At 37.2% G+C, this 12,687-nt stretch overlaps 1 protein-coding gene across 5 annotated transcripts in view; it reads left to right on the top strand.

The window, feature by feature from the left end:
* Positions 1 to 12,687, top strand: part of KAT6A (lysine acetyltransferase 6A) — a 149,734-nt gene that overhangs the window by 103,061 nt on the left and 33,986 nt on the right. For all 5 annotated transcript variants that reach the window (XM_043980974.1, XM_043980973.1, XM_043980972.1 and 2 more), the window contains one exon: positions 3,749 to 3,864. In XM_043980974.1, coding sequence (XP_043836909.1) covers positions 3,749 to 3,864 — 116 coding nt within the window. The remainder of the gene's footprint in view (positions 1 to 3,748; positions 3,865 to 12,687) is intronic.

Below are 12,687 nucleotides of genomic sequence, written 5' to 3'. Positions count from 1 at the left end.
TCTATTAAAGGGAGAGCACATTTCTAGCTCCCCTCTCCACCAGAGTCCCCAGGAAAGAGCGAGAGACAGAGTGCCAGGCTCCCCCCTCCTCCTCCCACCAGCCAATGTCACTTCTGGACGCCAAAGAAAAGACACATTATCTTGCCCTCAAAGACCTTCCTTTCATGGCGGAGCTTTTCTACAGTAAGTCTCCAGCAGGTGGCGTCATTCCAGTTGTTACATAGTAAAAGTCTGAGGCCAGATTTGAACTCAGGAAGATGAATCTTCATGACTCCAGGATTAGCGCTTTTGCCATTGTGCCACCTAGCTGCCCTTGTGTTGTAAGGTTTGATGCCTATGTTTTTATCGCACAATAATTTCCATACATTTTCTTCTTCTCTCCCATGTAACAAAGAAAAATAGTTAAGCAGAACTTAACAGTATAGCAGTTGCTTCTGTTCAGGGGTGCCCTATTTGGCTTTCAAAGGCATTCGGCAGCTAAATTCAGTTTGGTTCTTGGATCTGTATCCTGAGTTCAGTTGCCATTTTGCATGATTGTAGAATCATATATATTGTTCTCTTGGTTCTGCTTACTTCATTCTCAGATCATGTGAGCGAATGCCTCATTTGTTCTTTTTATAGCATTCTGTCATATTCATAGCCTAATTTGTAGTAGCTAGATGTTGAAGAAAGTTATGAAACTAGATTATCAGGAAGAAAACGATAGGGTGAACAGCTTGTGCAAAGACACAGATAGAAACGAGCGATGTGTATGGGAGCAGGAAAGGGAGAACTTTAATGGAAAGTACACTTAGGCTGTCCCTTTTTATGAATTGGTTATGTTCTTGAAGTCCATTTGTAGTCTCATTGTTTGGAACTCCATAGGAACTTTACTAAAGTAGCAGTGTTTTAAAGGATGGTTCCCAAGTCATGTCACTAGAGTACACACAGACACTTAGGACTTAAGCTCTGTAACTGGATTGTTCTTTATAACCCCACCCCCCCACCCCCCAAATCAAAATGCTTTCTGATTTTCAGTTGGGGTAACCAGGAACAGTTATCTGATCTTTCCACTTGCAGTCTCAGCAATAAGAAAGTACCTTTCTCATGGCACGCCCTCACCCATACTCCCATTTAGTACTGGAGAATTGCTGAGAGAGGCAGCAGTGTTTCATGTTTTACATTTTCATAAGTAAAGGAGACTCTGTAGAGGAAAAAAAATGACATTGGGTAGGTTGACAGTTTGTTGAGGGATTGTGTTTTCCCAGAAAATTAATAACCCATTCTGGTTTTGGTTATAGATTTTGTTAATAATAAAACATTTTCCAGAATGTGGCAGATATATAAAAATTTTACTTTCTTAATTTAGTTTCATAAATAGAGCATTCAGTATAACTTTTTATCTATCTTGACTTACCCCATTCTAATCTAGAAATAGGTCATTAATAACAACTAAATATTTGATAGTGTTAACATTTTTAAAAATCTTCCTATAAAAATGAAATCATATATTGATATTAAAGCAGTAGAACTTGAGCTAGAAATTAAAAAAATATCCCCTTAAATTGAATTGGAAATTAGGTTATCACTGCTGCTTAGGAACATAATACATTTAATGGAAAGATAACCTGGCCAGTATTTTAAAATAAAGTAAGATTGTAATAAATTAAGAGATTAGTATATTTGGCAAGGCTTGGGTTAAAACTTAGGTTATTTGTAGCTGTTGCCTAGTTAACATATGGAAGGTGGCTAACTTCCACCTGAACAAACGGAAATGTGTAGAGAGAGCGAGGCTATGAGAAGTTCTTTGGGGATTTGTAAGGAGAGGGAGTTGGAGGGTGACTCTTGGGAGGAGAGGAGAGAAAAGGAGCATGTGCAAAAGCATTTCTAAGTGAGGAAGAGTCAGGGCAGGTGCAAATAGTGTGGAAGTCTTGGCGAGTATCTCGTTTGGTGCAGACTTGTGGTTGTTGTGATGTGCAAACAGCTGTACTGGAGTTGGCTCTCCACATCCTCAGTGGGTATTCACCTGGAGGAGAGGCAGGGAGCTGATGGGAAGGCATTCATTGAACAAGCAGTATCACCGCAGGTCTATCTATCTTCATTTCTTGGCTTTCTTAGCAAACTTTACTTTAGGAAGTCATTTCTGGGCTCCGTTGTACTGTTATTTTTGTATGTGTATGTGTAACTAGCTATCTTTTATTATTTAAAGATTTGAGGATGGAATATAAGATTCACATTGTGAATTAGGATACTTGATTCATGGAATACAGCATTTTTTAAAAAGCTTTTTTTCAAATTATTTTTATGCATTTGATTTTAAACACTGTCCTATATATTTATATTATGACTTTTGGCCTCGATGGATATCATAAAGTGAGTTATACAACTAAATAATTTAACACAGTTAATGTTTGGTTCTTGTTTTTGTTTAGAGGTGTCTAAGGCAAAAAAAAATTTGGCTATCTTCCCATTGTGAAACCTGAGACAAATCCCTTGGCTATTTAATAAAAGGGAAGGATAGCAAAGACCAACAAGAGCTTTTAAATGAACTGTTGTGAAGAGGTATTTTTCTTGTGGTTGAACTTATTAATATGAAATTATGGAATAACAATCTTATCTCTTTTATAGTATTTGCTTTTTTGGAGGTAAAACATATAACAAAGAAATTTCATTATGGCCCTAACTGTACAATGTTTATTTGTTTTTCTTTTTTGTTTTTTGTTTGTTTGTTTTCAAATAAAATTTAAAGTTGCACACAGCTACTCTTTTGGGGGGGTGAATTTCTGATATACGAGTGTGAAGAAGTTAAAAACTAAATTCAGAATCTGTTTCATTCTTAGTAGTTTTTCAACATTTCTGTAGTAGGTGCTATTATATTGGACTATATTTGTATTCAGAAATTCACAATTTAGTCTTCAGGTATTTAAATATTGGCTTGTGTTTGGATTGTCTAGACTAAGGGAATATCACCTTAAAAAGAATTGAAGACTGTAGTAAAGAGTTAACAGAAGCTGCTTAAACTTAGTATTTTTCCCTGGACACACTGACTTTATAGGATACTCCAAGGGTGGCTTAGGCCATATAGTTATAAAAATATGCCACTTGGCATATATCCCTTGGAAGGTCAAGGGATAAAATGTGCATGTCATAGGACAACCATGTTGAATAAAATGGTAAAAATCTGCTGAGAAGTTTCTTCAGGTGTAAATTGTAAGAAAACTTTAATGGCTATGAGAATTTTTTATAATATTTGTTTCATGATATTCTTAAATGTCAGGCATCTCTTAAAAAGTCATTCTTCTTTCTCTTAGTTATCTTTTTATCTGTGTAAAAACTTTTACGTTTTATGTGTTGAAAGTATATACAACTGTGGCAAGTCTCTTTGTCTTTTTATTGTATTTATTTATATCCCCAACATCAGTCATTTCTCTTGGAATATATAGTAAATCTAGAAACTAAAGATATTATATATAAATATGTAGTAAGTCTAGAAACTAAAGAAACAATTCTTTGATGAAAATATTGGCCAAGTATTTAAATATGTGAATTTTTTCTAGAAAGTGAAAGTAATATTAAGAGCATCTTTTTTTAAAAGAAATTTTCTCCCAAAGACCTATTTTAAAGAGTAATATAGATACTGAAACCTGACAGCCTATTTCTACCAGTTTCTGGAATTCCAAGATAATTACTGAACTTATATCTTTCTTTCACACTGGTCTCAGTGTACTTAATTTGGCTAACTTATGTAATGTGTTTCTTTACTGCACAGAAAGTTGGAGTGACTGGTCCCCCTGATCCACAAGTCCGCTGTCCCTCTGTCATTGAGTTTGGAAAATATGAAATTCATACCTGGTACTCCTCCCCATATCCACAAGAATACTCAAGGTATGTTGTGAGACACTTTTAAGTCATAATTTTAGAGTGATAGAATATACAGTTTGGAAGTAGACTCCACATCCTCACATTCTTTTATATTGATCCTCTCTATTATTTTCTGTAGATCTAGTACAGTCTTTATTTTCCTTGCCCGAATTATTACAGTTAGACTTCTTATAGGCCTTCTTATCTCCCTTTCCTTTCCCTCAAACTGTCCTACATAATGCTGCCAGAATAAGTTTTCTTATACATAGATATGGCTATTTCACTGTTCAGACAGCTCCTAGCTGTCTACAGAGTTTAGACTTCTTTGCCAAGCATTCAAACCCATCATAATCAGACACCATTCTAGTCTTATCTCCGCACAGCATTCTCCTACCCACATTCTATACTGTAGCCAAAATGGACCACTCTTCTCTTCCCCAGAAATATATACTGTGTTCTCATGCCCTCAGTGCCTTTTCTCACTCATTAAAGTTTCATACCTGTTTCTGTGCATGGAAAGTTCTCTTCTGTTAAATTCCTACCTATTCTCTTAATCCCTACTCCTCCAGGAAGTCTTCCTTAATATCCCTATTGGTGAGACTTTCTCAGATTTCACATGACACTTTGTTTTAGAAATCTCTGATATATTTATTATGTAATTTGTATTATAGTTGAGTTGGTATCATATCTCTTTCTCCTGCTCCCCTTCCCCTGTCTAGGCTATTAACTTCAAAAAAGGTAGGGACCATGTGTTATAAATTTTGTTTCTTCCCCATTGCGTAGTACAATACTGTCTACATGGTAGTGTACTTAATATTTGTTGTAGTCTACAGTTCAGGATACTGAGAATTTAAAGGGTCATTGTGGTAATATTAACATTTGACAGTTTTTTATCTAAGTTAGGTTTGGTTTTAAGTAATTTTGTATGCACAGTCCAAAAACTGATTTAATATTCGAAACCTTACAATAAAACAAATTGGGAACACTTTATATAGTTCCATTCTTTGTCTTTAAGCTAGGTAATCTAGAAATGCATTTATTTGTATTTATGTAGAGATAAATGGAAAGATTGATACAGATATGACTTTATGTTGAAATGTGAAATTGTAACCAGCTTACATTTTGTACTTGAATATGTTCTTTCCCAGAAATTGATAATCTATTTTGGAAAAAACAAACATTGGTATAGAAACTCTATGATATACTTGAATAAATTGGGTTTCCAGATAACTACATTGGGTTTCTATATTCTTTCCTTGCTCTCCACCCCCATTTCCCATTCACTGAAAATTAAACTTTAGGGTAGAGATTTGGGGCAGTGGAAAATGGAGTAATTTAGGGAATAAATTTGAAATAGCAGGATTATTGAATTTTTATTATACTATATAAGCTGTTAATGCTTCAGTTTCTTTGCTTTGTTAACTACCTTTCAGTAGGCTGTTGTGAAGCTTGGAAAGTGCTTTAAGTTCCTGGATAAAATGTACTTTGAAAAACATATTTTTAAGAATACCTCACCTAGCCAGAGCTCAGCTCTAGTACTTACTTTAGTTATATACAGTTTTAGGAAGTTTAGTTCATCTCATTTCTGTTTTACAACAAATTAGACCTTGTTCCTGCAATCATCTTCTCTCTTTTAAACCTCTTTTGTTTTACCCCTTTCATTGGCTTTTTCTTATCCATCTCCAAATTTGGTTAGGTCTTCCTAATTCTAGAAAAGCTTTCTCTCAGTTCTTCCACCAAACCAGTTACCAGACCATCTCTTACCTCTCCTTCACTACAAGACTTCTTAAAAAGTCATCTATAATTATGACTCTATTTCCTCATTGTTCATGCCTGTGCTTCTTCTCCCTCCTCCCTTTTGAAGTCGTTGAAATCTAGCTACTTACCCACCACTATGCTGAAACTGCCTTAGCAGAGTTTATTAAGTATTTCCCTGTACCACTTAATCCAATATCTTTTTCTCAGTCCTTGTCAAGTGAACAAGTATTTACAAAATGCCTACTATGTACCAGGCACTTTGCTAATCGCTGGCATACAAAAACAGCCCCTGCCCTGGCCCGAGGCAGAGATGATATGCAAATAACTGTATAAGTAAGATTTATACAGAATAAACTCAGAGGGAAGGAACTAATGTTAAAGAGGCTGGGAAACAGCTTCTTTCAGAAGTTGGAATTTTAGCTGAAACTTGAAGAAAGCAGGGAAGCTGGAAGGCATAGATGAGGAGGAAGAGGATACCAGGCCTGGGAATACAGCTGGTGAAAATGCACAGAATCAAAAAATTAAAGGCATATTTTGTGCAAAGAATAACAAGAAGGGGCAGGGAGAAAGCGGTGCATTGAAAACTTAGAAGAGAGTTTCAAGAAGAGGGTGATCTACAGTACCAAAGAATGCAAAAATGTCAAGAATAATAATGGCTAGCATTTATATAGCATGTTAAGAAAGATGGGGGATTGAGAAAAGGCCATTAGATTTAGAAATTAAGAGATCATTTGTAACTTTGTAGAGCTCAGTTTCAGTGGAATGATGGAGTTGAAAGCCAGACTGCACAAAGATGAAAATGAGAGGAAAAAGAGTAAAGATACCCATTGTGGAGTCTTTTCAAGGAGTTGGGCCATGAAGTGGATGAGAGAAATGGGATGATAGTGAACTTGGATGGATGGGTCATGTGAGAAGTTTTTGAGGATAGGAAACATGAGTATGTCTATAGGCAGCAAGGAACCAGCAAACACAGGGAGAGTTTGAAGATTAATGAGAGTGTAGAGAAGGTGATAGAGTGATAGAGAAGGTGATTTGCTGGTGAAGACAAGATGGAATGGGATCACTTATGCAAGGGAAGAGGGGCTATGTCTTCATGTGAGACAAGTAAAAGAGGGAATGGGGCAGAAGGCATGTGGGTGATAGAAGATGAGGAAGAGGGGAGAAGAGAGACCTCTCAGTGAATGACTTCAGTTTTTTTTAGCAAAATATGAGACAAGGTTCTTAGCTAAGAAGCCAGGGGGAGAAGGACCTATGGGAAGTCTGGAAAAGTGACTGTAGTTAGTAGGATAAGTGAATTGTGAAAGGATTGCCTTGCTGCAGTGAGGACCCATTTGAGCTTATGTGACATAAATGTGTAATGAACCCATTCAACATAGTTTTGTGTTATTTTTTTTCTAGCTTTATTCAACAGCATGTGATTAGGAGCCAAGGCAGCAGATGGTGGGAGTAATTGAAGGCTTGGACTTGGCAGGGCAAGAACAGCAATAGGAAAAGAAGGCAAAGGACTCACAAGAAGAGGATAGTGTAGAGTTGAACTGGTTTACCAAGGGGTCAAGGTAGGGAAAGGAGGCGAGTATAGCCAGTGCCAGATGATGGCCTGGGAAAGAATTAAGGGATAGAGGGAATGGTGGTCACAGCACTTCATTTGATGCTATTAACTCACCCCTACTTTTAGATATTCTCTTATTTTAGCTTTTGGGACATTGTGTTTCCTCCTTTCCCATCTAATTTTTTTTCTTTTCCTTGCTTCTTTGATGATTCATCTCTGAGCCAACCTGCCCCTCGCTTACACCTCAACATCTCTCCCTCCCCCCTTTTTTTTTTAAACACTATAGTGGATATTTTCCAGTACTCTCTCCTTGGGTTTCTCCCTTGGCAATCACATTTACTCTCATGATTTTAATTATTATATTCATTGAGATGACACTCCCAAATTTCTATCTCATTCATTTAGCCATTCACTTGTTTGTTCAATGAATATGTATGATGAATTTGTGCCAGGCATTGTGCTAGGCAGGGGGGATACAAAGACAAAAGTAAAATAGACTCTACCCTTCAGGTATGTTCTTTCTAATAGTTAGCATTTATATTGGGCCTTTAGGTTTGCAGAGCACTGTACACAAATTAACTGTTTTGATCCTTACAACAATCCTGCTAGCTGCTATTGTTGTCCTCATTTTGAAGATGAGAAAACAGAGGTTGAGAAAGGTTAAGTAACTTGCCTAAAGTCACTGAATTACTAAGTGTTTGAAGCAGGATTTGATCTCAGGTTTTCCTGATTTCAACTCCTCCTATCCATTGCACTAGTTGGTGGCTATTGAGTAGAAGATTCCCAAATGACATGTATTTCCTATGGTGAATAGTACAGTACCAGGCATCTAGCAGATAACTTGATAAATGCTTATTGAATTGAATATAGAACAAAATCGATTTATATGTTCCACTAGTATCTTAAATGCAGCATATTAAAAATCAGCCCTTTATCTTTACTTCAAAACTTCTTTTTACTTCGGAATTCACTCTTTCTCTCAGTAGGACTACCATTTGCTAAATTTCCCATGTTTAATTGTTGATATGATTTTTGATCCTTTCCTTTCCCCTCCTACATCCTTTCATGTCCTTTTGAACCTGAATCTATAGTATTTCTTGCACCAGTCTTTCTGTTTCTGCTAGTACCACCTTAATATATTTCCTGATTGTTACTCACCTGGATTGTTGCTGTACTTCATAACCAGTCTTTATGCTTCTACTATCATCTAGTATTTGTATTTTTGTATTTATACTAGATTAATTTTTTCTGCATAGATCTAATCAAGGCATTACTCTGTTCAGAGTCCTTTAATGTATCTCAGTTGACTATCTGATAAAGGTCAAATTCTTAGCCCGGCATTAAATAATACAGTTCCACTCTACCTTTCGAGCTTGAACCTCAGTATGATTCCCTCTGGGATAGTAATTCTTATCCTTTTTTGTGTCTTATGAAACCTACAGACCCTTCCTCAGGATAAAATACAAATGATACAACATCTTCTCTACTTCAATTTTTAGTCCGTTAATCATAGAAAAACTTATTTCATTAAGATTTTAGAATTTCTCTGCCTCTGACTTCTTTATACTAGAACAGGTTGGCAAACCATGGCCAACAGACTAAGTATGCGCCCTGCCATCTGTTTTCGTAAAGCTCTTGAGCTAAGAATGTTTTTTACACTTTTAAATAAAATTTTATTAGTTTAAAAATGATCTCTGGACTGGATCATATTTGACCTTTGGGCCCTAATTTGCTGATCCAGGCTCTTGAACATAGAAATCATTCAAGATCCTTATATTTTGTCAGTCAGTAAACATTTATTAAGTCAGTACTATGTCAAGCACTGTGCTAAGGACTGGATATAAAAAAAGAGTCAAAAGACAATATCTATCCTCAAGTACAGGTAAACAAATATGTACAAACAAGCTATATACAGGATAAATAGGAAATAATTAAGGAGGGGAAGGCCTGGGATCAAGAGAGATTGGGAAAGGCTTTCTATAGAAGATAAGACTTGAGTTAAAACTTAAAGGAAGCCAGGGAGGCCAGTAAACAAAGATGAGGAGGGAGAGTATTCCAGGCATGAGGGACAGCCAGAGGGGAGGCTGAACTGAGAGATGGAGCGTCTTATTTGTGGAACAGCTTTCAGAAGGCCAGTATCATTGGATCAAAGAGCTTATGTTAGGGAGTAAGATGTCAGAAGACTGGAAAGAGAGACCAAGGGACCAGGTTATTAAGGTTTTTGAACAGCTGAGAATTTTGTATTTGATCCTGGCAATGGTATAGAACCACTGAAGTGTATTGAGTAGAGGAGTGACATGGTAGGACCTATACTTTAGGAAAATCACTTTGGTGGCTGAATAGAGGGTAGACTGGAGTGGGAAGAGACTCGATGCAGTAGTTCAGGCATGAGTTGATAAGGGCCTGAAACCAGGGTAGGGGCATTATCAGAAGAGAGGGGGGCGTATTTGAAATATGTTTTAAAGTTTAGATGGACGGGCCTTGGCAATAGATTGGCTCTGAAGGGTGAGAGACAGTAAGGAGTTGAGGATGACTCCTAGGTTGTGAGCCTGAGAGACTGGGAGGATGGTACTGCCTTCTATTGTAATAGAGAAGGTAAGGAGGGGAGGGTTTAGGGAAAAAGGTAATGAGTTCAGTTTTTGACATGTTTGGTTTAAGATGTATACTTGACATTTCATTTTGAGATGTCTGAAATGTAGTTGGAGATGTGAGTTTGGAGTTCAGCAAAGAAGTTAGGGTAGGGATAGGTCGGTTGGAGAATTACAGCATAAAGATGATAATTTAATCCATGGGAGATGATGAGTTCAGGAAATGAAGTCTAGAGGGAGTAGAGAAGAGGGCTCAGGACAGAACCCTGAAGGACACCTACAGTTAGAGGTTGTGATCTTGAAAAAGATCCAGCAAAGAAGACAGAGAAGGAGCAGTCAGATAGGAGAACCAGGAGAGAGTGAAAACCTAGAGAGAATAGAGTCTCGAAGAGGAGAGCATGATCAACAGTGTCAGAGGCTTCAGAGAGATCAAGGAGAGTGAGGATTAAGAAAGTTGTTGGATTTAGTCATTCTTTTCCATTCACAAGATCATAAGTTTATAGATCCAGAGCTAGAAGGGAATTTAGAGGTCATTTAGTCTTAACTCCCTCATTTTAGAGATGAGGAGATGGAGACCCAATGGCTGGCTAAGTGACTTGCCCAAGGTCACACCATATAGTAAATAGAAGAATTAAGATTTGAATTCAGGTCATTTGACTCCAAATCCAGCACCTTTCATATTTCTGTAGTCCTCAATCATCTTCACTCGTTCTCAGATAAATTTTTTCCAAGTTACTGACCAAATATTGAGGGCTTAATGTTGGCTTTTTAAAATTTATTTGCCTTTTAAAACAAAATCCAGTCCCAATAACATGCAAAAATATTAGAGAGATCAGAATCTTTAAAAATTCAGAGAATAATAAATTAGTGTTGGAAAGAGGGTTTGCATTTCAGGGAATGAATATTAGATTAAATTGATATGTTTCTTTAAACAAGCAACCCACTGTCTCACTCTAAAGGGATTACTGATATTGTTTCCTCTGTTCAGGAACAATAAAAATAATTAGTGTCATAGCCAGGATTAGAACCTAACCTTCCTAGGCCAGAACTCTTTCTGCTTTACCATGTTGCCTATTCAACCTGTTCTCTAGTAAGAGAAATGAATAGGTTAGAGACAGCAGCACTAGGTTTAGAGACCAGTGACCTGGATTTGGGGCTCAGATCTACTAGTAATTAGTTGTTTGACCCAAAGTCACAGTGTTTTGGTTTTTTTTGTTTGTTTGTTTATTGCAGGGCAATGGGGGTTAAGTGACTTGCCCAGGGTCACATAGCTAGTAAGTGTCAAGTGTTTGAGGCCAGATTTGAACTCAGGTACTCCTGAATCCAGGACTGGTGCTTTATCCACTGCACCACCTAGCCGCCCCCAGTCACAGTGTTTTTGAGCCTTAGATTCCACATCTGTAAAATGAATGATTTGTACTAGATAGTCCCTAACTCTTCTTCCACTTACATTCTGTGATCCTCTTAACAGTTTTTATATTCCTTGTTATTTTATATTAACATAGCTGTTAAGCTTTGTCAGCTTATATTCTACTAGAGTGTACGCACAGATGAAAAGGTAAGTAGATAATAATTTGAGGAAGGAGAGAGTGCTAACAATTAAGGAAATCTAGAAAAACTTCCTATAAAACGGGAACACATGAGCTCTACCTTCAAGGACGCTAGTGATTCTGAGAGATGGAGGTGAGGAAGTGAGGAGTGAGAGGGTATTCTAGGGAAGCAGACAGCCTGGGCAAAAAGGCATAGAGGCTGGAGATGGAGTTTCAAGTTTAGGGTACTTTTGACTGGAGCAGAGATTACATGAAGGAGAATAATATGCTGCAAGTCTAGAAAGGTAGGCTTATACCTGCCAGACAGAAGGGCTTTAATTGCTAAGCTTGGGAGTGTGTATTCTAGAGACAATAGGCAGCTATTAGGGAGTGATATGGTCAGACCTGTGCCTCAGAATGATCACTTTGGCAGTTATGTGGAGACCACATTGGAGAGGACTCTTGAAAGTCTTAATTAGGAGACTACTGCAATAGTACAGGTGAGAAGTGATGACCATGTGAATTAGGATGGTAGCTTCGGGAATGTAGAAAGAGGGATAAATGTACAAAGAATATTACAGAGGTAAAATGGACAAGACTTAGGTAACTGGATGTGGGAAGTGAAGGAAAGGGAAGGGTTGAGGTTGATTCTGAGCTATGTGACTGTTCGGAAGGATGGTAGTTGCCCTCAGGAGATAGAAGGAAGTGTGAATAGAGAAGTTTTGAGACAAAGCTTATTAGCTTCACTTTGGACTTGGTGAGTTTGAGATGTCTAGGTGAAATCCAAGTGGAAATGTCTTATCAATCCCTTAGTTCTGCTGGATAGGAGTTCCAGTGATATTTGAGTAGATCACTGCCATTCCACCTGCTTGCTTGACTACTAGGATGAGAACCATTCCTGAGAAGAATTCCATTAGCCACTTTAGAATTAAGAGAAGCACTGCTTCCACAACCCCTAATAGCTTTAAGCCCATTCTTGTTTCTCAGGATAGTTATTTATCTTAGTGGCTGAACTAAGGCTACGTCACATGGGACTTCCAGGAATTCAGCAAAAAGCCAGAGTAATCTACATATCTTCTTCACAGGACTAGAAATAGTCAAACTCTCTTCACACAACTTATAGAATCTGCTGGGAAATGATCTTTCAGAAGCAGAAAATTTCATACTACATGTTACCTAATGTTTTTATATGGTGATTTTCCTAGTTAAAAAAACAAACAAACTGGAATTGTATGTACTAATACTAGAAGAAATCTTTTTATTAGAAGCTTATAAAGCAAATTCTCTTTAGACCAGCAGTATCAGTCCATTGGAATTGGTTATAAAAAATGAGGATTTAATATACTTTCAATGGGAACTGGCAGGGTAGAAATAAATAAGGTGATACTACTGTCTCCTTTTATATATAATAGTAAATCTTTTA

This window comes from Dromiciops gliroides, chromosome 2 (assembly GCF_019393635.1).
Source record: "Dromiciops gliroides isolate mDroGli1 chromosome 2, mDroGli1.pri, whole genome shotgun sequence".
Lineage (NCBI taxonomy): Eukaryota > Metazoa > Chordata > Mammalia > Microbiotheria > Microbiotheriidae > Dromiciops > Dromiciops gliroides.
Note: the sequence above shows the minus strand (reverse complement) of the source record. Positions and strands in the feature narration are given on the sequence as shown.